The 23,919-nt window shown below is 48.8% G+C and overlaps 2 protein-coding genes across 2 annotated transcripts in view; one reads left to right on the top strand and one right to left on the bottom strand.

The window, feature by feature from the left end:
• The window catches only part of NSUN5 (NOP2/Sun RNA methyltransferase 5), a 13,561-nt gene extending 13,364 nt beyond the window's left edge, over positions 1-197 (top strand). Inside the window, exon 11 of the mRNA XM_045786217.2 lies at positions 57-197. Coding sequence (XP_045642173.1) covers positions 57-71 — 15 coding nt within the window. The 3' untranslated portion in view covers positions 72-197. The remainder of the gene's footprint in view (positions 1-56) is intronic.
• POM121C (POM121 transmembrane nucleoporin C) lies at positions 191-23,911 on the bottom strand. Its single transcript, XM_045786215.2, has 13 exons — positions 23,320-23,911; positions 21,943-22,158; positions 21,466-21,624; positions 19,098-19,178; positions 17,466-17,637; positions 9,004-9,095; positions 8,079-8,152; positions 7,497-7,621; positions 7,272-7,374; positions 6,867-7,043; positions 4,350-6,014; positions 2,783-2,905; positions 191-2,371 (listed from the first exon to the last, which is right to left on the bottom strand). Exons 1-13 carry the CDS (start codon positions 23,886-23,888, stop codon positions 2,274-2,276), a joined length of 3,654 nt encoding a protein of 1,217 aa, XP_045642171.2. The 5' UTR covers positions 23,889-23,911; the 3' UTR covers positions 191-2,273.
• Between the last annotated feature and the right edge of the window lie 8 nt (positions 23,912-23,919).

Raw genomic sequence — 23,919 nt, 5'->3', positions numbered from 1 at the left:
TCCCCGCGCCTCAGCCAGCAGGTCTTTGAAAGGCTCTGTTCTTTTTCTTGCTTTAGGAAGGAAAGCGGTAACCCTGATTCTCCAGCTGCGGGCAGAGAGTGGATTTCCTTGTCCTCTGGGTCCCTTCCCCCGCCCATGTTCCTGCTGGTGAGAGAATTCTGCCCACGGAAATAAAAGGCAGGACATGGTCTACGATAGATCACAGTTTTTTTTTATTCTTAATGACATAAGCAAGGAGAAAAATCTCACATTCATACTAAAAATTCCAACTAGACTCACAGGAATTAAGTCCTTATTTGTCATGGAAAGTCCCAGCCTCCCGTTCCTGTCCAGTGCACGTACGTGGACACACACACCCACACACTCACTCAGGCTGCGCCGGGACCCCCTCTTCCGGGGGCGCCCGGACCAACGGTCCTGCCTGTGGAACTGAGGTCAGCCGGCTGAGCGCGCTGCCGCTAAGACGACCTGCTTTCCGCCCGGTGACTAGACCCGCGGCCCCCCCATCCTAACGGGGATTTGGGACTTGAGGGGCAGGCCTCTCCCTCGGCTCTTCCCAGGGGTGGGGAGGGACGATCGCCTGCCACAGTGCTCAACCTCAGTCACGGGGCGAGGGGGGACTACGTACATCTACGTCACATTATTTATGAAATAAGAATTACATTTTATATCGTGTGTCCTGACGGAGCTCGGGCCCCTCAGGAGAGCTGCCTAGGACAGCATGTGAGCCTCTTCACACAGGCATAACTTAACTCTACAGCTAATTCCCAGTATAACAGCATTTATACTTAACCACCTCAGTGAACCAAGCTTGAAGGAATTTAAAAGGCAATTTAGCTTAAATACAAAAATAAATTTTTATTTTGTTAAAAAATGTTTAAATATTTTTTTCTTTTAATTTAGACACACGCATTCATACTTCTCCCAAAGAGGATGGGCATGGCAGCAAGGCTCTTGGGCCCGGGGTATGTGATCTGGGGACAGAGGAAGAACAGGGGAAGGGGGGAGGCTCTGTTGGGGGCGGGAACCTGAAGAATTCTGAAGTGTGTGGTTAATTTTGGTTTTCTACCCCATCCCGGGGTGGATCTAGCCCACGGCGGGGTCAGGTCGGTGGAAGGGAAGCAGCGGAGGGAAGAGGTCTTTGCTTCCCCTCGGCCCCATCCTCTTGGGCTGCCAGCCCTTAAAGTCAAAACACCATTTGAAAATCCAGGAGTCAGCACGTGTAGCCATGAAGTGGTGCTACTTTCCACATTCAATTAGCGAGGCCCCAGAAACTTGAAACAGTTAAGTCCGGCACTACCAACATGCCGCCACTCATACAATTCAATTCTTCCTCCAAACTCGATTCAAAGAGCAATAGACATGAGCATCAGACAGTAACACAGGACAAGGCTTTAAACATACAACCCCGGGGAGGAGAGGCGGGCGAGCCCCACGGAGGCCGGCGGGGAAGGCGGGCGAGGAGGCGGCCGAACGGCAGGGGACGTCCTCCTGCTCCCGGCGCTTCCCCCCCAGAGCGAGGTATCTCCCCTGCAGCTGCCAGGCTAACAGTCTTGAGCCACCAAGCTTTTAGGGGCCAAACTGGCAGAGGGTGGGGGACAAAACATTGACTCGGACTTGGCAGGAAGAAGTGGACCAGCAGGAGCGGCACCCGCTGGGGTCTCCAAGGCAAAGCTAAATTCAGGGTCATTTAAAAAGGAGCAGATCCTGCAAGGAACCGGTGAGGGACAAAGCAGCAAGAAATGGGAAGCAGGGTCCCCTAATGGGACCCAGGAGAAGCACTTGTTAGAGGCAAGCCAAGCAAGGTAAAGCTGCGGGGCTGACCCAGCTTCCCAACTCCTGTCCCCCGCTGCCCAGTGGCGATGCGGGCAAGGGCTGTGCCTGCCACCCAACCCCCTGCCAAACTGGCCCTGGGGGGGGGGGCGGGAAGGGAGGCCGCCTCACTACCCTCGTATACCAGACAAGAGTCAGGGAAGGAGGGGGACGATATGTACAGATGTTCTCTCGTTCTCTGGAGCCTCACCACGGAGCTGTTCAAGGAAAGGGAGCAGGCTGCTGCCCTGCCGCCCCGGGAGGCCTGAGGCGTCTTCCTCAAGGAGCAGCGGGACCGGCCACCAGGGCTGCCACTGCCTCCCCGCTGGCAGAAGCCAGAGTTGGGGGGGGGAGGGTGTTGTTCTAGGGAACTAGAAGGGTCAGAGGCTCTTTCTAGCAGGTGCTGAGGTCCAGGTTTGGGCAAGGAATGGGGGGGACGGGATAGGGACAAAGGCCAAAGGCTATTTCTTGCGGGTGTGCTGCCTGCGGGCCTGCAGTCGCTGCCGAGCCCCCGGGGTCTTGGATCCTGCACCAATGGAAAAGGAAGGGGCCGCCGATCCTGGAAAGAGTCAACGAGGTCTCATCAGGGCAGCTGCTGCCTGGGCCACTTCCCTGGGCACCCCAATCTCTGGAAGGTTAGGCCAGCAGAAGGCCTGGTACTAAACTGGGCCTCCCCAAACCGTTACAGTTGCTGGGGGGTGGGGGGGGGAAGGACTAGTAAAAATGCAGAATCCTAGATCATCTGCGAGTGAGCAGAAGGCATTTTTACTTGGCTTTCCAGTGGTCTGGAATATTCCCCCCAACTCCATACCTGGGCTGTGCTGGTCTCCCAGCCAGGCTACATCTTCCTCCTGCTTATGAGCCTGATCTTTCCCAGGGGGCCCCAGAGCCAGGAACCTGCCAAGCCTCCCCCCCCCCCCCCCGGAGAAATAGGCTGGTTACGCTGGTGACGAGGTGACTCGCTGCTTACCGAAAGGTCCGGCTCCAACAAAGCCTTGGGTGGGTGTTGAGGGTGCCCCAAAGGAGAGACCACTGCCCGAGGCGCCCACCCCGGGAGCAGGGGTGTTCTGACCGAAGGTGGGTGTGGAGGTGCCTAGAACAAAGAGACCACAGAAAACTAGCAACTAGGCCAGTGCCCAGAGGGCATCCGAGCCAGCTACTGAAGGGGGGGGTGTCCCCACAGGGCACTTCCGCCCTGAACCCCCGTGCGGGCTCACCCCAGGGGCGGGAACTGCCGCTCCCCCCACCTGCTGCGGCCAAGCCAAAGCCCTGCACCACTGCCTTCGGGCCTGAGTCACAGAGTCTTTTTGCCATTCCCGTGGCCACCAAAGCACTAGAGAGGGGAACACTCGGCAGACCCCCACCTCCCAGCTTGACCAGGTTACTTCCCTCCGACACAACTGAGTTCTGCCTCCTCTCCTCGTTTACCTGTTCCTCCAGAAAGCTGAGCCTTCCACAAAACCCACCCCATGGGTCCTCTGGCCTTCCCACGGCCACACCAGCACGCCTCTGCCCTCGCCACCAGAGTCCCGCTGTCCAGTCCCGCCCCTGCCTCCCTACAACCCTCACGGACGGCTGGCCGCCTCTCTCTCGGTCCCGACCTTGCCGTCTTGCTGTTTGCCTCCACCCGCCCCCTCCAGTCACCCCGCACCATCGCCAGGGCCGTCCCAGCTCCCAGAGGGCTCCCAGGTCACAGAGCCCTCCTGTCCCCGTGCCCCCCTGCGGGAAGCTGCTGGAGCTGCCACCGTGGGGGGGGGTTGCCCCTGCCCTCCTCATGCTCGTGTGTGAGCACTGCCGAGCGAAAGCCTAGCAGCGCAGGCCGGCCTCAAAATCATGACCCCAGTGCTCTGGCACCCAGAACTCCCTAGCAATTCTACCAGTTCTCATTGCGTTCCTTTTCCCACTCTCCAAACAACGACTTCGAGAGGCCCTCATCTGTACACACGCCTCCCCAATCCACTCCCCACGATCTTCTTTCACATTTAAGAACACAAGCTATCAGGATCAGAACTCCTTGTGAGTCACCTTCCGCATGACAAATGATCACTTCATTCTTCTCCTGAAATTCTCCCTTTCCACTTAAAATCCAAATTTAAACCCTCGCCCTGAATGACCTTCAACTCTGACTCTCCACAGCATTTTGGATGATTTCCATTTTTAGATCTAGCTTTGAGCCACACCTTGCTTTTCTCTGTTCATGAACAATTAGAGCTTGCTCCTGCCCCTGGGCCTTTGCACCAGCTCCCCTGTGCCTGAAAAGCGCTCTTGCACACCCACACACCCACCCACACTCCCAACCCCTGTGCCCCAGATGCAGACTTGGCTTAAATTTCCCCTGAAAGGCCCGCCCTCCTTAACTACCCGAAGAGCTCCTCCACAGCCACTCGTGGCACGCTGCCTTCTCCCGGGATGCCTCCTGCTCCCTGAGCTTGTATTTAACTACTGACGTCAGCCTTGTCAGGGCCAGGCCGGGAAGCTCTGTAAGCAAGGGGACCGCGCCTGCACGTGCGGCAGACCGAAGCCATTCCTGATCTTACCTCCAAACACAGGTTTGCTCTCAGGAGTGCTGGCCACGTTGAAGGCAAAGGGTGTGCTCTGACCGGGCGCGCCCAAAGTGCTCTGACTCAAGCCGCCTCCAAAGGGGGTCGCGCCGCCAGTGGTCCCACTCTGTCCCGTGCCAAAGCTGAACGCTCCGGAGGTGCCGGGGGCGGCCACATTGATCCCAAAGCCCCCGCCGCCAGCCGGGCCGGTGGATCCCCCAAATGTGAAGGGCGACAGTGTCGTGCCGCCAAACATGGAGCTCCCAGTCCCGCTGCTGGTGGTCTGGGTCGTGGCTCCGAAGCCGGAGGTGGTGGCCGCCCCGAAGGAGAACACGGGCGTGCCGCTGCCGAAGGCGGGCTGGGTGCTGGCAGGGGTGCCAAAGGCGGAGGCGGCGGCCTTCACGCCGCTGAAACCCGACTGTGCGGCGCTGCCGAAGGCGGGCTGGGCCGGGCCGGGCGCCGGGGTGGCAGCCGGGGCTGGGGCCTGTGAGTTCCCGAAGGTGAAAGAGCTGCCGAAGCTCGGGGTGAGGGCCGGCTTGGCGGTGCCCTGCTGCTGCCCGTCGGCGGCGGCCCCGAAGGCGGGCTGGGGGTTGGCTCCCGGGTAGGGGGGGAGTGCGGGCTTGGTGCTGGAGCCGAAGGGAATGTGGAAGGCCGGGGTGGCGGTGGTGGTGAATGTCGGCGCCGGCTGGCTACTGGTGGCGGGTGCGGGCGTGGTGAGGCTGCCGCCGAAGCCGCTGAAGCCAGTGCCCCCGCTGCTGCTGCTGCTGGCGGCCGTCTGCGCAGCGCCGGGGACGGACTGGCCAAACGTGGTGGCGGTGGTCGAGGCGGGCGCGGCAGGCGGCTTGCCGAACTGGAATACGGAGCCCATGGCTGGGGTAAAGCCAGCTCCGGAGGCAGGGGGGGCCCCGAAGAGGAAAGGCGGGGCAGCAGCGGTGCTGGTGCTGGTCACGCTGCTCACGCCAAAGCTGAACGCGGGCTTCGAAGCCGAGTCTACGGCCGTGCTGGCCGTGCTCACTGGAGCCACGGGAACCACGGGAGCCACGGGGGCCACGGCTGAGGCGGCACTGGCCTGGCCGGCGAAGAGAGGCGTGCTCGTGGCAGTGGCTGCAGCAGCGGTCTGACTGAAGGAGAAGGGGCTAGACAAGGGCGCAGACGTAGGGGGCCCCATGCTGCCAAAGATAGGCTTGAATGTGGGCTGGGGGCTGCTGGCGGGCGCAGGAAGGGCAGAGCTGGAAGCTGTCGAGGTGGTGACCTTGGAGGGGCTAGATGGCAAGGGGCCCTCGTTCTCGCTTTTTGGCGGGGCCACAAAGATGGGCTTGAACATGGGGGATGCTGAGGACACAGAGGGGGCTGCAGACGCAGGCGGGTCAGTGGGTGGGGTGCTCAGCATTCCCAACAGAAGACTCTGCTTAGGGGTGGGGGACGGGGCAGCCGGGGCTGGGGACTTGACAGATGTCTCAGCCTGAGGAGCCGGAGGGGACTTGGTGGTGTCAGTGGCTGGTATCGGGGACGCAGCAGGAGTCGGCCCCAAGAAAGTGGCTGTGGATTTGGAGTCCGAGGAGGTGCCTGGAAGGGGCCCTGACTGTGAAGAGCCAAGAGGGGCCAGAAGGCTGGGTGTCTTCGGAGGCGAAGGGGCCACAGTGGTTGCCACTCCAGTGGATTCTGGGAAGAAGAGAGAAAGTGAATTCCGAATCCCTCCACCGTGACGGATTTTAATGCCTCTGTACCCCCGTGCCTGGCGCAGGGCTCGGGCTCCCGCGTCAGTCAACGAATGTGACGCCATCCATACCACAAACCCTTCAAATATCCGCTCCCTAAAATCAAGGCGGGGTTCGCTATCTCTGCCCTTCACAGAACATAACAGGGAATGTGTGGGGGATAAATGGTGGAAACTAAGGAAAACCCAATCACCCAGACTCAAGTCCAGCTAATTACCTTGCCGCACCTTCCTCACCCAGGGAGGATCTACTGTGTGTGCTTACCGTGCGCGGAGTGCGGAGCCCATAACCTGAGCGGAACGGTGCCTGCCCCCGCCCCGGGAGAGGCTGACGCCCGATGCCTGACACAACCCACTACATGGCCAGGTGCCGCGAAGGACCCCTGGAAGCCTCGAGGAAAGAGGACTGACATCCTCTCGTGCCTGCAGTCTAAAAAGCCTCTAACCACACGATCCCATTTACGTTTCAGAGACGCCTCCCACCTCACAAGCTACGCGTTACCCGCACATCAGAGAGGATGACAGCAAGGCTCAGAGCAGCTCAGGAAGCCAGTTTCCATCCACGAGCCACGTGACTACTAAACGGGGCTGCTGACCCCAGTTTTAAGCATTGCAGCCCTTCCTGGAAGCTTCCGGACTGGAGACTTTCGAAGCTCTGGAGCGCGCGCCAGCTCAGGTTCGGTGAGCCACGGCAGGCTCAAACTCCCGATTTCCAGGCTGGGCAGGTGCGCTGCTTTTACCTGGAGTGAAGCGTAGCCGTGTGTCCTGCACTCGCTCGGAGCGGCTCTCGTACTCACCCGGGGCAGCCGGCGAGCCGGCCGAGCTCTGCATCTTCCTCAGGCTCTCCAGCAGCGGGTTGCTGCCTGGGGCTGGGAGGGGGGCTGGGGAGGCGGTGGTCCCAGTGGCGGGCAGGGTAAAGGGCAGAGAAGGCTGAGTGGTAGGTGGCTTCTCGGTGACGGAGTTCGAGGCAGTATCTAAGGCGGAAGAAAGACGGTGTTCCAGTTCTCTCCCGGGTTACCCCACAGGGCACGGGACACTGGGGCTCTCGGAATCCGCTTATCTGGAAAAGCCTCCCCAATGCCAGGGCTCAGGGTTCCCGATTCCACCGAGCACCCAAATGGATTTCTCCGATGAGAAGGATCCAAATAAAGCCCCAGGAAACAACCCCTTTCCGGAGCGTGGAGCTGGTCGGTCTTCCTTACCGGTCCCGTCCGCCAAGGCCTTGTTAAACCACCGCAGCGAAGCTCTTTTTTCCAGGTCGAGGTCTTCGGCAGTGACGGAGTAGCCAAGCTGGGGAGGTGGGGGCTGCCAGACAGAAGGGGAGAGGCCTGCCAGTCAGAGGAGCTGGAAGAAACCTGTATTTAGCTTCCCTAGAACTCGGGGGCACGGTGCCGGGGCGGGGGGGGTGTGGACGCACAGAGCCCTACCAGGGTCAGCCGGGCCCCTCGCCGCGAGGGCAGCAGCTGAATCTTGCGCCTGCGCTGCCCGGAGCTGCCGGGGGTGGGCGGGGAGCTCCACGAGTTCTGCGCCTTCCATGTGGTTGCATCTGCAGCTAAGGAAACAAACATGACTTGTCTTCTTCCTCTTCTCTTCCAGAAATAGCTAGGTTTGTCTACCCAGCAGGGTTTCCACACTGAATCTTCACTGGGTACCTCTGAAAGGTGGTCTCTTCCCTGGCTGGGGTTTTGGGTAGTGTTCGCAAGATTCTTTCAGACAGGAGGGCAGAGGGAAGTGCCCCAAATGCAGGCAGACAAGCGCCGACCACGGGATAGGTGCTACCCGGACGACTCCGCCACCTCAGCTGACTGCCTGCCCAGCCACACCGGGCTGCAGTGTAGACCTGCCCACACCACGGACTGCAAACCTCCCGTGCGGACAGGCACTTTTCGCTCTGCCTACCAGGCCCTACAGGCAGCGATGCCCGGCACGTGTTTTCAGACAGGCGGCGGTCTGCACACCCTCCAGGAACACTCCCACCACAAGCCACTCTCACGCGCTTATCAACCTACCCTTTTCTCCCTGGGCCTCCTTGTCTGTTGCCAACGGAGTTGAAGAACTGGAGCGATGAGAAAGCTCATCTTCTCTGCGGGCACAAGAGGCACAAGTGTGCTTAGAAACACCTCTTGACTTGGGCGCCCGGGTAGCTCAGTTGGTTAAGAGTCTGCCTTTGGCTCAAGATCATGATCCCGGGGTCCTGGGATGGAGTCTCGCATTGGGCTTCTGGGGAGTCTCCTTCTCTCTCTCCACCCTCTGCCCCCCGGCTTGTGCTTGCTCTAATAAATAAAATCTTAAAAAAGAAGGGAAGGAAAGGAAAGGAAAGGGGAAGGGGAAGGGAAAGGAAGAAACAAACTCCTCCCAACAGAGTACTGGGTAACTTCTTACACCCTCCTAACTACCAACTGGCCAAAGTCTAGACCATCATGATTTAAGATCACAGTACACCAGGACAAAAAATTTATCAAAAGAAGATTCCTACAAGACGAAGGAGGCAGTTCATGGACACCACGGACAAACCTGTCTCACAGCTAGCACGACACATAACCACCTTCAAAACCCTACTTACAACCTGCCAGTCCCTGAGAGCTGGAGCCACACATCTGACCCCAAGGGCAGCGTTCTAGTCCACTTTTGGTGCCTAGAGGGTCAGCTGGAGTCTAGAACATTAAATCTCCTGCCCCTGCTGTCTGTACTCTCCGTGGCCTCCCTGCACACCCCAGCTGCTCGAGCCACAGGCTGAGGAAGAGGGCCAGAGCCTCTAGGGTCGGCACGGAGACCGGGAGAGATGAGAGCAGTTCAGGCTGGTACTTTCACTGGCCTTCAAGATGGCAATTTCTTAGATTCTCCAAATCACAGCTGCAGGAAGCCTAACAGCCAAGTACGTGTCCTTCCTTTCCTGCCTCTCATGAATCTGCAGCGCGAGTCAGGACTCATTACCTTATTTTCTTTGCCGGCCTCTCCGGTGTCTGGGAGCGGGACGAGGCAGGACTCGAGAACGGTGACGAGCTGGGTCCGCTTCTCTTCCAAAGCTGAAAGGCAAACAGCAGTGACACAACTGAGCCTACAGGACAATGTAAGTCCGTGTTCTGTTCATCACTGCCTAGCAAGTCTCCTTGTCAGTGACTTAAACGTTTCTCTGTGGGGCGCCTGGCTGGCTCAGGGACCAGTGTGTGCGACTCCTGGGGCTGTCAGTTCAAGCCCTGTGTTGGGTGTAGACGTTAGTTAAAAATAAAATCTTAAGAAAAAACCCCAAAAAACCCCAAAAACATTTCTTTGTGAAGGAAGGCCCCTGAAGGAAAGTCAACTGCCAGTACTAACTATGGGGGGAAAATAATCAGAACAAGTAGAAGCTAAGTAATCAATGTACAAGGAGTGAATGTACTTTTTGCAGATACTAAAAAGTGGAATTCAGTCATGGTTCGGAGCCATGATGCTTACAAGTTTACTTTATATTGTCTACGGAAATGATAAGCAACTTTTGCAACCCTTCCCCCCCAAAACCCTATCACAGCAAAGATAAGCCAGTAAACTTAGTCCTGCTTTCATTAAATTTTCAGCTTCACTTCAACTTTATTTTTTAAAAAATGTGCTATCATGACATTTATGACTTTTGTAGCACCTATGGCATTTATTGTTACATGATAATTACCCCATTTTAAGGATCGATAGGAGCACATCTTGTGAGCTAGTGGAATTTAGCTAAAAACCCGTAACAGAAAGATAACTAGACAATCAACTGTTTTGAAATTAAGCAATGTATTTGAACTCCAAATGGAAATTAGAAAAGTATTTGAACCGAATGAAAATGAAAAATACTTCTATTTCAAGACTGTGGGATGCAGCAAAGGTTTACAGGGAATGTATAACCTTTGACATATATATATATATATGCATATAAAGGGAAAAGGCTGGAAAAAACCCGGTGATCGAAGAATCTAAGAATCTGGATTAAAGAGTCAGAAAGAGGGATGCCTGGGTGGCTCAGTTGGTTAAGTGTCTACCTTTGTTCAGGTCATGATCCCAGCCTCCTGGGATCGAGTCCTGCATCAGGCTCCTCGCTGAGCAAGGAGCCTACTTCGCCCTCTGCCTGCTGCTCCCTCTGCTTGTGCTGACAAATAAATAAATAAATAGGGGTGCCTGGGTGGCTCAGTTGGTTAAGCATCTGCCTTCGGCTCAGCTCATTGTCTCAGGGTCCTGGGATCAAGCCCTGCACTGGGCTCCCTGCTCAGCAGGGAGTCTGCTTCTCCCTCTCCCTCTGCAGCTCCCCCTGCTTGTGCACTCTGTCTCAAATAATTATTTAAAACTAAAAAAAAAATCTTCAAACTTAATAAATTAATAAAATCTTAAAAAAGAAAAGTCAGAAAGAAATCCCAGCAAGTCAAACATGAAAAAAAGAAAAGGGGGGGGCGCCTGGGTGGCTCAGCTGGTTAAGCATCCAAGTCTTGCTCTCAGCTTGGGTCTCAATCTCAGGGTCAAGAGTTCAAGCCCCACGGCTCCATGCTGGGCATGGAGCCTACTTAAAAAAGGAAAAAAGAAATTTTTAAAAAGAAGGAAATAATATCTAGAAGGGCAGAAATTAAAGAAGTAGGAAAACATGTAGAAGACTGACTCCTAAAACTGGTTATTTGATGATACAACCTTGAAAAAGGAACTTCCCTAATCCAATAAAGAGTATCTACCAAATAAAGAGTATCTACCAAAAAACTGTATCAGGGAGCCTGGGTGGTACAGTCTGTTAAGTGGCTGACTCTTGGTTTCAGCTCAGGTCACGATCTCAGGGTCGTAGGATTTAGCCCCACATTGGGCTCCACACTCTGCTCGGAGTCTGCTTGAGACTCTCTCTCCCTCTCTCCACCCCCACCCACACACTCTAAAACAAATAAATAAATCTTAAAAAACAAAAACCACCCACAACAACCCTACGTCAAACAGCATATGTAACAGTGGAGAGCACTCCCTTCGAGATCAAGAAAAAACAGGATGTTTGCTATCACTTCTATTCAACATTGTACTGTAGGTCTTAAACAAATACAACAAGCATAAACAAGCAATATAAGATAGGAAAGAGAAAAAAAAAGCTGTCATTATAGACAACACGATGTACACACAAAAATCCTAAGAATATACAGATGAATATTATGGAATTTAGCAAATTTTTTAAATATGATAATCAGTTGTACTTGCATATATCAGAAATAGATATTAGTATACCATTTATAATAGCATCAAAAAATATATCTAGGAATAAATTTAATATGTAAAACCACTACCCAGTTAAAGCTGATGTAAGTTAAGTGAAAGATATACCATGTTCATGGATTGGAAGATTCAACATTGTAAAAATGTAATTTCTCTCCAAAATAATTGGTAAAGACAATCTTAATATCTCAACAAGTGTCCATTCTTTCTTTTAGTGGAAATCGACGAGCTGATTCTAAACTCACAGAGAAATGCAAAGGGTCAAGATCCAAGACAATTCTGAAAAGAATGAGAGCAATAAGAAAGTTGGATGACTTATTCTACTACACATCATCAAAACTAAAAGACTGTGTGGCACAGTGTAGAAAAAAACCATAGGCACAGGGCAGAAAAACAGACAATGAAACAACAGAATCTAGAAATGGATCCACATATATACACTTAAATTATAACTAAGGCAATGCCACAGAGCAACAGGAAAGGGATGATCCAACCTTTCAATAAATGTTGCTAAGTAAAGTGGATATTTATATGGAAAAACACTAATTTTGATTGCTACTTCACAACATATACAAAAATCAACTTCAGGTGGATTATAGATCCAACTGTGAAAAGAAAAAGAATAAAGTTTCTAGAAGGTAGCATATCATCATCATGACTTTAGGTAGACAAAGAGTTCCTAAATAGTGCACATAATACATTAACCGTTGGTGTAAAGTGAAGAAAATGAAGTGAGACAGAGAGTAGGATAGTGATTTGTTGCAACACACACAATTTACAGACCTTGTATCTAGAATATATAATTTCTATAAATCAGTAATGAAAAGAAACTTGAATAGGCACTTCATAAAAAAGGAAGTACGAATGGCTAACGAACAGTTCATACCTCTATTTCATTAGCAATCAGCAATTACAATTACAACCACAACGAAATACTTCATACCCACCGGAATGGGTAATTAAAGAGACTGGCAACAACAAGTATTAGTGAGGATGTGTAACCACAGGAACAAAATCTCACACTGCACTGGTAAGAGTATCAACTGAAACGTAACCATAACTTTAAAAAATGGTTCAACATCTACTACAACTGAGCATTACACACACTTTACTAGGTGCACCAAAGACTTAATACGAGAATGTCTACAGCAACATTATGCATAATAGCTCCACACTGGAAACCCAAACGTCCAACAGCAGGAGGAAAAACGTAATTACGGTATATTCACATAAAGAAAATGAAAGACTTGCTGCTACATGTAACGATCTGGATGCATCCCACAAGGAAAACAGTAAGTGAAAGAAGCCAAACACAAAAGAAAGCATATCCTGGTCTCCATTTATATAAAGTTTAAAAATAGGGAAAACTATATGGTGCTAATATTCAAGAAGGAAGGACTAGGTATGAGAGGGGCTTTGGGGCATTGAAAATGATTTATTACTTGACCTGGGGGGTGGTTACATGGAGCCACACTCTTAAGGTATTTGTTTTCCTACATTATACTCTAATTAAAAAAAAAATTTAAATACAGATTTGACATAGAATGCTATGCAATATATGATTTAAAAAAAAAAAGAGAGAGAGAAAATGGCACATATGCGATGATCCCATTTGTGTAACACAGACCAAAAATTCTGTGTATTACCTGTGTTCGCACACCCAGTACAAACGTTAACCACAGGTACCCACGGCAGCCAGGACAGGGAATCTTACTGCACTTACCAGCTATCTACACTTAAAACCTTTGTGAAAGCAGGAAGGTACCATTTGCAGCACATATCCTACATGCCAACAAGCAGAGCACACAGTAAAAAGTTTTCCTCCAAACTCAACAGTTATTCCCGGTTTCTAATAAAATCTAACAAAATTATTCTAGGCATGTTAAAAAATTAAAGCAACCAGCAGCACAAACAACAGAGGACGCTATACACACAGTTCTGCACCTTGCTTTTGTGCAGTATTTCTGAACACACGTCAGTGCCTATTAAGCTACCTTATTCTTTCTGTTACATAGTATTGCAACTTATGGAAATACTGTTATTCAACCAGCTCCCCCCCCGCCCCTGAAGGTACGTTTACATTGTTTCCAAGCTTCTGCTACTAAAATGTTACAATCGACACCCTTGTATATGCTTTTGAGTATATGTATAGAATTAATTCCTAAAAGCAAACCTGCTGGATCCAAGGGCACATGCATCTATAATACTGATAATTATTGCTACACTGCTCGCCAGAGAACTCTATGAATGGACACTCCCACCAGCAATGCGTGAGTAGCCTGTTTTTGCAAATACTTTAAAGATTTTTATTTTACAATTAAATCTTTAGTTCATTTGGAACATGTTTCTCTAATATATGAAAATTGGCCCAAACTCATTTTTTTTTTTTAAATATTTTATTTATTTATTTGACAGAGATAGAGACAGCCAGCGAGAGAGGGAACACAAGCAGGGGGAGTGGGAGAGGAAGAAGCAGGCTCCTAGCAGAGGAGCCTGACGTGGGGCTCAATCCCGTAACGCCGGGATCACGCCCTGAGCCGAAGGCAGACGCTTAACCGCTGTGCCACCCAGGCGCCCCCAAACTCACTCTTAAGAGACACAAATATGGGGCACCTGGGTGGCTCAATGGATTAAGCACCCAACTCTTGATTTCAAGCTCAGGTCGTGGGATCCAGCCCTGTGTCAGGCTCTGTGCTTGGCGTGGAGTCTGCTTGAGATTCTCTCTCTCCCCCTCTGCCCCCTCACCCCTCACATGCACGTGCTCAGTAAATAAATAAAACCTTAAAAAAAAGAGAGAGACACACACACACACACACAAATACTGTTCCTCACCCAAATGGTAAAAACCCAAAGCTATGACAACCTAATCGGGTGTGACTGTGCAGAAGTGGTCACTCATACGATGCTGGCGGGAATGCTTATTAATAGTACATCCCCTAAGGAGAGCGATTTAACAATATGCAGCGAAACTGTACATGCATTTAACTATTGGCCTGGGAAATCTGTGTTCTAGGCAACCTATCCAAGAAGTGTAATGGCCAAAGAGTGAAATGACATTATGAATTAAAGCATTACGTGCAGTACCATCTGTCACAGCAGAAAACTGGAACAGCCCAATATTTATCAACAGAAGACAAGAGTAACTGCATTACCGTAGAAGGAACGACGAAGCAAGGCGCAAACTTGTACATATGACTGCCTCACACGTTAGAAGGTGGGGTTTACACACAGACATGGATTTGCACATAGTTTTAAGAATAAAAGACAGAGGAAGGATGGCCAAAAAGTAATAAAAATAGGAAGAGAACGATGTGAAGCAGAAAGAGGTGGAAAGTGTGGACTTCTCTGAGTGTATTTTGTTTTCTCATATGTTCTCCAGAACAATTTTTATTTTATTTATATTTATTTACATTTATGTTTACTTATTTATTTTTAATTTTTAAAAAACAAGCTCCATACCCAGCGTGGAGCCCAAGGTGGGGCTTGAACTCACGACCCTGAGATCATGACCTGAGCTGAAATCAAAAGTCAGATGCTTAACCAACTGAACCACCCAGGCACCCCCTCATTTTTATGTATACTTACACAAAAAGTGTTGCTTCATAATTACTTATTTGACTGGTCCCAGTATACACAATTTCAAAAATAATGATATCAGTGCATTGTAAACAGTAAGATTTCAAATCAGCTTAAGAATTATTTTTGAGGGGCACCTGGGTGGCTCAGTTGGTTAGGTGTCTGACTCTTGATTTCAGCTTGGGTCTCGATCTGAGGGTGGTGAGACCGAGCCCCATGTCGGGCTCTGTGCTCTCAGCGCAGGGTCTACTCAAGATCATCTCTCTCCCCCCTGCCCCTTCCCCTGCTTGCACTTTCTCTAAAAGAAATAAAATCTTAAAACATAAAACTGTGGTTATTAATGTTTACAAAAAGCTTTAAAATACACCGAAGTCCCTGTAGGTGAAACGACAAGTCTGTGATTTACTGTAAAACACCAGGGCAAAAACAGGGTGGGGTGGACTGATGTAACCAGACAGACAAAATGCTGGTAACTAACAAGTAAAGCTATAGATTAGACTCCCTTTCCTTTTGTGTACATTTGGAATTTGACATAATACAAAGATTTTAAGAACACATGAGTACCGGCATACTTCGTTTTATTGCATTTCGCAAATGTTGTTTTTAACAAATTGAAGATTTGTGGTCAATCTGCTTCAAGCAAGTCTATCGGTGTCATTCTAATAGCACTTGCTCACTTTGTGTTTCTGACTCACGTTTTGATAAATGTTGCTATTATTTCCAACTTTTTCTTATTATTCCCTTTGTTACAGTGATCTGTGATCAGTGATCTTTTTTTTTTTTTTAAGATTTTATTTATTTATTCGACAGAGATAGAGACAGCCAGCGAGAGAGGGAACACAAGCAGGGGGAGTGGGAGAGGAAGAAGCAGGCTCCCAGTGGAGGAGCCTGATGTGGGGCTCGATCCCACAATGCCGGGATCACGCCCTGAGCCGAAGGCAGACGCCTAACCGCTGTGCCACCCAGGCGCCCCTGTGATCAGTGATCTTCGATGTTACTACTGCAATTGTTTTGAGGAGCCGCAAGCCACGCGCTTGTAAGGCGGCCGACCTAAAGGGTACGTGTGTGTGTTCTGTCCCCTTCACCGCAGTTCTCCCATTTCTCTCTCTTCCCGCCTCCCTATTCGGTGAGATACAACAGTATCGCTATTACACAAGCTAACGACCCTACAGCGGCCTCGTAAGTGTTCGAGTGAAAGGAAGAGTCGCACGTCACACTTTAAATCAAAAGCTACAAATGATGAAGCTTGGTATAATGAAGGCAGGTCAAACGCCTAGACACGCTGAAAGCTAGGCCTCTTCACCCAACAGCCAAGTTGTGAACACAAAGGAAAAGTTCTTGAAGGAAATGAAAAGTCCTATCCTAATGAACACATGAATAAGAAAGTGAAAAGGCCTTATTGTTGATATGGAGAAAGTCTGAGTGGTCTGGGTAGAAGACCAAACCAGCTACAGCATCGCCTTAAGCCAAAGCCTAAAACAGAGCAAGGCCTAACTCTTCAATCCACGAAGGCTGAGAGGTGAGGGGACCAGTCTGGAGCTAGCAGAGGCTGACTCAGTAGCTTTCCGGGAAGAAGCCATCGCCATACAAGGGGAAGCAGCAAGTGCTGATGCAGAAGCTAAGATCATTCATGAAGGGGGCTACGCCAGACAACGGAATTTCAACAGAGAGAGCATATACTGGAAGACGCCATCTAGGACCTTCGCAACTACGAAGGCAGTGCCTGGCTTCAAAGCTTCAAAGGACAGGCTCACTCTCTTGTTAGGGGCTAATGCGGCTGGTGACTTTACTGAAGCCAGTACTCATTTATCATTCTGAAAATCCTAGGGTTCTTGAGAATTATCCTCAGTCTGCCTGTTGTGGTGATTATTCCTACCAACTGTTCAGGCTTAGGCCTTCATCTTTCATTTATGTTCTTGTAAAAGCCCTCCGGATTACCTTATCTCAAAAGTTTTCTCCCCCCAAAACTCTTCCTCCGTGCACGCTTTATTTTTTCTCGCTACTATATATAGGGTACCCACTTACTGACATGCATTGTAATGGATATTTTTCAAGCACTACCTTCGATATTTATAATAATCCTTGGGAGAGGAGAAAAGGAAAGTTGAAGAGATTTACCTGCCCGAGGCCCTATAGCTACTAAGTGTCAGAGCCAAACTCTGAATCCAAGTCTGTTTGGTAGCAAAGCTTGCTCTGTTCCCTAGGCCATACTGCATCCTCTTTCTAAGAAAGGATTGCAATTTTTTCTAAAAAAAAATTAAAAAAAAAATTACAATATTTTAAAAACTTTCGCTCAATTCTCAATGACAACAGGATGAAATCTCTTTTATGACCCCGTGCAATCTGGACTGAATCTACCTTTTCAATCAAATTAATATCATTTATTGGATTATTCAACCCTTGGCCATTTATCTCCAATACCGGCTGTTTTGTATTAGCTGTCCCCATATGCCCTGGGTTACCTTCTGGGCTTCCTATTCTGTTCCCTGAGTCTAAGTTATCATTCAAGGGTTTGCATCTTCTGTTAGCTCAGAGGTAATCTCAGTATCTGACAGATGGAATGTGCTTAATAAACACTGGCTCATCAAATAATGCTCGGAATGCCTTTCTCCCGTGCCACGTACCTGAGAGAAACCTCGAGTCGAACTGTAAGAACTCGTAATGGCATTACGGCTGGAGCTAGGGATGCCACCTGTGTACGTGCTTGTCAAGGAGCTCACGGAAGAGGTGCGAGATCTCTTATTCGAGTGGTCATCAGAGCTCTGGGAATTGAGACCTCTCTTCAGAGAGCCAGGCCTAACGAGAGAGAAAGACAGTGAGCTGTGCTATTTACAGCAACATTCTTTTAAGGGTTCCTCCACGGTCACAAAATATTTCCTAAATAAACTTAAAAAAGATAAAGCTCTTAATGCTATTGTTACCACTTCAGCTAACTATCTGACAAAGTCAGGAAGGGAAAGCCAAATATTTAAAAAATTAAATGTATGACTCCACTTACATAATATTCTAGAAAAAACCCGCATGCTAATCTACAGTGACAAAAAGCACATCAGTGGATGCCTGGGGTTGGGGGCAGGACTGGAGGGAGGTGTTACTAAGGGGCATGGGGCAACTTTTGGAGAAGACGGTTATGTTTATTACCTTTGCCATGGCAATGGTTTAACAGGTGTATACATGTCAGAACTTCTCAAACTGTACACTTTTAAAAGGCACAGTTTATTATAATGTCAATTAAACCTCAATAAACCTCCTAAAAAAACCAGAGTTAAGAGGAACCAACCAATTTTTCTAAGCTTCCAACCAAAACATCTTTCCTGCGGAATAGTCATCCAACCTTTGTTACAATGTTGACAACTCACTTTCTCCTAGAGTGATGAATGTCAACCACGGACTAGTTTATTCTTACACTGGATGAAAACGTATTTCCTCTAACTTCCATCTATCTCCCCTACGGATCTATTTGGAGCAAACCGAACAACTGTTAGCCTTTTCTTCATGCGACAGCCCTTTAGGTTTTTGGAGACCATTATCCTTCCCTCCCTCATTTCCTTATTCCCCTTGAGATTTTCCTCCCTTGGGTTAATACTTTATACTTTCAAAACCCACTCATGCACCGCCACCACCCTGTAACATCTTACAACTGCTTCACTTGGAATGAATGTCAAATTGTATTTCTCGTCTCTTACAGGGCAGGCCACCGAACCAAGCACAACACCGCACGGACAGTGTGAGCAGAACTGAGGACAACAGGACCCCATCCTCACCTGCTCCATTCTAGTCTTTGTTCTGCTATCAGCACAGGCTAGGAGCATGTCAGCTCTTTTAGCAGCCTTACCACTCTCCTGACTCCATGAGCATGTAAGTTACCTCAAGTCTTTTCGCACAGATTTCCAAGACATTTACCTTTCAACCAATCCCTAAATGTATTTAAACTCAAATGTACAAACTTAACATTTATCTTAAATTTCATACTGTTGCACTTTAACCGTCACACAAATCTGTTTATATACGTAGTTATTAAATATATTTACAAACTCTCTCACCCTTGCCATATTTTTATCCATGTTAATGAAAAAATATTAAAAGAAATAAGGAGATAGCTATTGTGGGACGTTACTCAAAATGTTCCTCTTTGATGTCACGGATTTGAACCTGGACTAATAAAGCAATGGAAAAACAAGGAGGAAAATCTACAAGACAACAGCTCTGACAGTGCTCTTCTCCAGTCTACCTCATTCAGATGGATTCTCACTTACTTAGGCACAAAAGAAGCAGGGACTCCATTGGCCACCAGGGGCTCAAACGCTGAATGTCCACTCCCGCTGCTATCATGGCGCCTGTGACAAATCAAAAAACCCTCAATTAAATGAACTGACCTTTTTTTTTCCTAGAGCATCCTCTCATACTCCTGGAACCTTATACTATTTCTATGGCACACAGAAATGGCTAGACAAGAAAAAGGCTGCTTCAGGGGCGCCTGGGTGGCACAGCGGTTAAGCGTCTGCCTTCGGCCCAGGGCGTGATCCCAGAGTCCTGGGATCGAGTCCCACATCAGGCTCCTCTGCTGGGAGCCTGCTTCTCCCTCTCCCACTCCCCCTGCTTGTGTTCTTTCTCTCGCTGGCTGCCTCTCTCTCTGTCAAATAAATAAATAAAATCTTAAAAAAAAAAAAAAAAAAAGAAAAACGCTGCTTCAAATCCTGAAGATTCTGAAAGGTAGATTTATTCTAAGACTATCCTCATAATAATGAGCATAAAAATGCTTCAAGACCTTTAGAACTCATTCAGGTGTATTATTTGCTAATGTCTCTCCCAAGTATTGCAATCACAAATTGAATACCCTACCATCCACAAATGAAAAACCAAAATTGAAAACATTTTAGGGACTAGCCCACACATCCCATAGTGCTCGAGGTTAATATGGCAAGTCTGTTAGGGAAAAACTTCACATATTACATATAAGGGCCTATGCACGGTGCCCATAACCACTGCTCACTCCAAGTGTGAGGAAGTTAGTACAGGATCCTCAGGTATAGGCTCACTGCGGTCAAGAAAAATTATAACCTTGGAGAATACGAGACTTATTTGGACCATAAGAATAATTCCCTCACCCACCTCCACATCCCCCACTCCTTCCCACCCCTGCTTAGCCAGGTGACATCAGTTCAAATTGCTCACTTATAAATCATCTCTACTCATCATTAGATCTTCCTATGTCACATAAAAACACATCCATTTATTTATATCTCCCTACCTAACCTGGCATTGGTAGTACCAAAGATGGCCAACTTTGTAGGATATGAACAATCTGGTCTAGGTAATGGTTATATTTAACAAGTGTGGGGTCCACTGTCTCCTCAGAGTGCTTCCCTGACCAACGTATATAAAGAAACCCCCATTCTCAGGGGCGCCTGGGTGGCTCAGTCGTTAAGCGTCTGCCTTTGGCTCAGGGCGTGATCCCGACGTTCTGGGATCGAGCCCCACGTCAGGCTCTTCCGCTGGGAGCCTGCTTCTTCCTCTCCCACTCCCCGTGCTTGTGTTCCCTCTCTCTCTGGCTGTCTCTATCTCTGTCAAATAAATAAATAAAATCTTAAAAAAAAAAAAAAAAAAAAACCATTCTCATTAGTCTGTTATATCATCCTGTTGCGGTCCTTTTCTTTTCTTTCTTTTTTTTTTTTTATTACTTCTATACACTTACAATCTATAATTCCTTATTTTATTATCCAAGTCCCATGGGGACTCTTTTTTTTATTTTTTTAAAGATTTTATTTCTTTATTTGACAGAGATAGAGACAGCCAGCGAGAGAGGGAACACAAGCAGGGGGAGTGGGAGAGGAAGAAGCAGGCTCATAGCGGAGGAGCCTGATGTGGGGCTCGATCCCATAACGCCGGGATCACGCCCTGAGCCGAAGGCAGACGCTTAACCGCTGTGCCACCCAGGCGCCCTGCAAGTCCCATGGGGACTCTAACTTACTCATTGCTCTATCCACAGTACCTGGAATAGGCCCAGGCACACACTAGGTGCTCAACCTGTCAAATTAAAAGAATGAAATCCTCAACTGATTCTTGGTAAGCCATAAGCAGTTATGCATCATACCTAGTGACTTCAACCTCTGCTCCTTCTGCACTTGGGAGACAGACTGCTTACTCCATTTTCATTAATATATCCGAAACCAAATAATGAAATTGGTTCTACTCTCATTACTGATAAATCTACCATATTCCAGTCTTCACTTTTCCTCACCAAGCATTTCCTTCAGCACAAATATGACATTCGAATGGTGGTTATCCAAATAATTGAACAACACAAGCTGGTGAAGGGAAGATTTTTAGCATTCTCTCTAAAAAAATAAAATTAAGCACCTTTGTATCAAAAGTATGAGGCTAACATGGCTAATAGCTGTCAGCTTATCTTTAGTATTTATGGAAAAGATTAGTTGTCGAATTTAACCTGTACCTCAAGAAACTAACAGAATTAAAGCCCTTGTTACCAAGCTCTTCCATGGAATCCAAAGACGGGCACCTACTGAGGCTCACAAACTGTGGAGCTGGCCTCTGATTCTTTTTGGTAGTGAATCACAGGAGTCTGTGTGGGAGGCCTGTTTAGTACCCTGCGGGGCCTGTTACCTTCTTTTATTTTCCTGGCTATCAGAAAATATTTGGTCTTCCTCCTCCACTGTCCTTTTCTTCCTCTCTTTGAGGGCACTCAGTACGGTCTCCTTTGCACATGGGTCTGGGGCATTACTTGATGGTGAGGACAGTGTTGAGTTGATTGTCTGCTCTGGTCTGTAATGAAAAACAAGACTCTGGCATTAAGATATTTTAATAACCATGCTATATAGCACAGACTTCAGACAGTGGAAATCAGAAGCTAACTAATAAGCAAAAGTATACACTGAAAGAAACTGCCCTTAAAATTAAAGCTACAGTCTAAAGCCAAAAGAAAACACAACAAAACGCTATTCAAGGACTAGAGTTAGGGATTTCTCATTCAAATAAGCACCTTCTTCCCTTTTTTGCTTTACAGTCGTTTTGTCAGAGGAACAGCTGTGGAAGAATACATGGAAATAAACAGGAGTTGATTCTGCCAGCAGTAATACTCACATTGGCGAACGAGTCCATTTACTGTCTGGAGGAGCAATCCTCACTGTCACTGGGCTGCACACCATTTTGGAATTACGAGCAGATAGCACAGTCTTCTTGTGATAACCATTCCAGCACACTGTAGGAAGTACGCCCAGAAGGGAATACTGGGCCTGCTGGATAGGATATCGTCTTCGAGGTGTTATCATAAACCGGCTTGATAAAGTCCCACAATCCCTAAGGAGAACGGGAGACATGTTATAGAACCAAAGAAGCCTGGAGGAATGGCAGAATCGTAAATTATACTAAAGAATCATGTGGGTTCAATTATCTTCCAGAGAGCTTAAACAGCTTAAAAAAAAAAAAGTTTTTTTAAATTAATTAATTTATTTACAGAGATAGCGAGCACACGTGGTGTAGGGGCAGAAGAGGGAGAGAAAATCTCAAGCAGACTATGCCTGAGCGCGCAGAGCCTGATGCGGGCCTTCCTCTCACAACCCTGAGATCACAACCTGAGCCGAAACCAAGAGTGCACGCTCAACTGACTGAGCCACCCAGGAGCCACTTGAACTGATTTCTGAGACACAAAAAACAAAGCATTTTTATGGCAACGTTCCCCCATTCCGTCTAAGGATGGAAAGTGGCAGCTGCTTAGCAGCTGTCCCTACAATGGGCTTAACAATTTTGAGAGGGAAATTGAAAACCCTGCCCACACAAGTAAAACTGCAATGGAAGAAAAATGCATGTTAGGACATGCAAGGAAGAACTTTTCAAGAATTCTTAAATCTTTTCAATCTTTTATGCTGAGTCATAAGCAATAAACACCCAAAGTCAAACATTCTTGACACCTCAGTTCATTCTTCAACTAAATATACTTATTGATAATCTAACATTTTCACCAAAGTTTTGTATTCCATTGTAATGCTCAGTTATTGGGACTAAATGGAAATGGCTCTTTAATTTGATCATCTTTATCAATCAAGTTTTATCAAAGAGGGGTCTCCTGGGAACACCTCTTTGAGCTAGGCTAACCGACCTAATTGCTCTTATTGGTCCAAAAGAAAAATATAACAAAACATACTATAAAACTACTATAGAAACATCAAGATATTTTCACAAGTAGGGATATTTTAGTAGCTTATCAAATATTTTTAAATGCTGTATTAAAATTCAGTTTTAAAGACTGCAAAGAAAGGAATAGCTCTGGCATCACATCTCATTCCAAAGGCTCAAGGAGAGCAGGGGACGGTTGACACCCACCAAGGTGTTTCAAGAGAACAAAGCGACACAGAATCCACTTCTGACTCAATGAAAAAGAAAATCGGATTTAAAAGTCAAGCTCTCCATTCAAAGCCGGTCGACAGAGAGGAGGGTGTGGGGGAGATGTGCGGATCTTACCGGTGGAAAGGCCTCCTAGAGGGTCGGAGAAGAGGACTGGGGAGAGAGGGGGGAATGTGGTGCACACGATGGGCCGAGTGCGCGGGCGGCGCGGCGCGAGCGGGAGTGCGGCGGCGGCCGGGCCTCTCCCGCAGGTCCGTGGCCTCCGGGGCGGGGGCAGGCTGCGGGGGGCCGGGCTTGCCCAGGTAACTGCCCATGAGGAGCAGTTCTGCGGGGTCGGGTCCTTCGAGCAGGGTCCGCGGCTCTAGGAGATTTCCGTTCACCGCCGACTTGGTTGGAGGCGAGGCGTGCAGGGTTCGCTGACGCCGCGCGTCCCGAACGAGCGAGAAGGCGCGCGAACCGCGGGGCTCGCGGCTCAGCCCCCACCAGGCCGCGGTGACCCCCACGGCCAGCCAGGCCAGCGCCGCCGCCGCCGGCACCAGGTACAGCACGAGGCCGAACAGCGACAGGCCGAGGAGCGCCGCCCCGGCCGGGCCGCCGCAGCCCCCGCCCCGGCCCCGGCCGTCCCTGACGCTCGCTATGGGCCGCCGCCGCTCGCCTCCGCCAGCCGCCGCAGCCGCCGGAGACATCGCGGCTCCGCGCCGCGGAGAAGACTTAAAT

Source organism: Ursus americanus, chromosome 2 (assembly GCF_024610735.1).
Source record: "Ursus americanus isolate L20-20 chromosome 2, mUrsAme1.1.p, whole genome shotgun sequence".
Lineage (NCBI taxonomy): Eukaryota > Metazoa > Chordata > Mammalia > Carnivora > Ursidae > Ursus > Ursus americanus.
The sequence above is the reverse complement of the archived record's forward strand: the minus strand, read 5'-3'. Positions and strand labels throughout refer to the sequence as shown.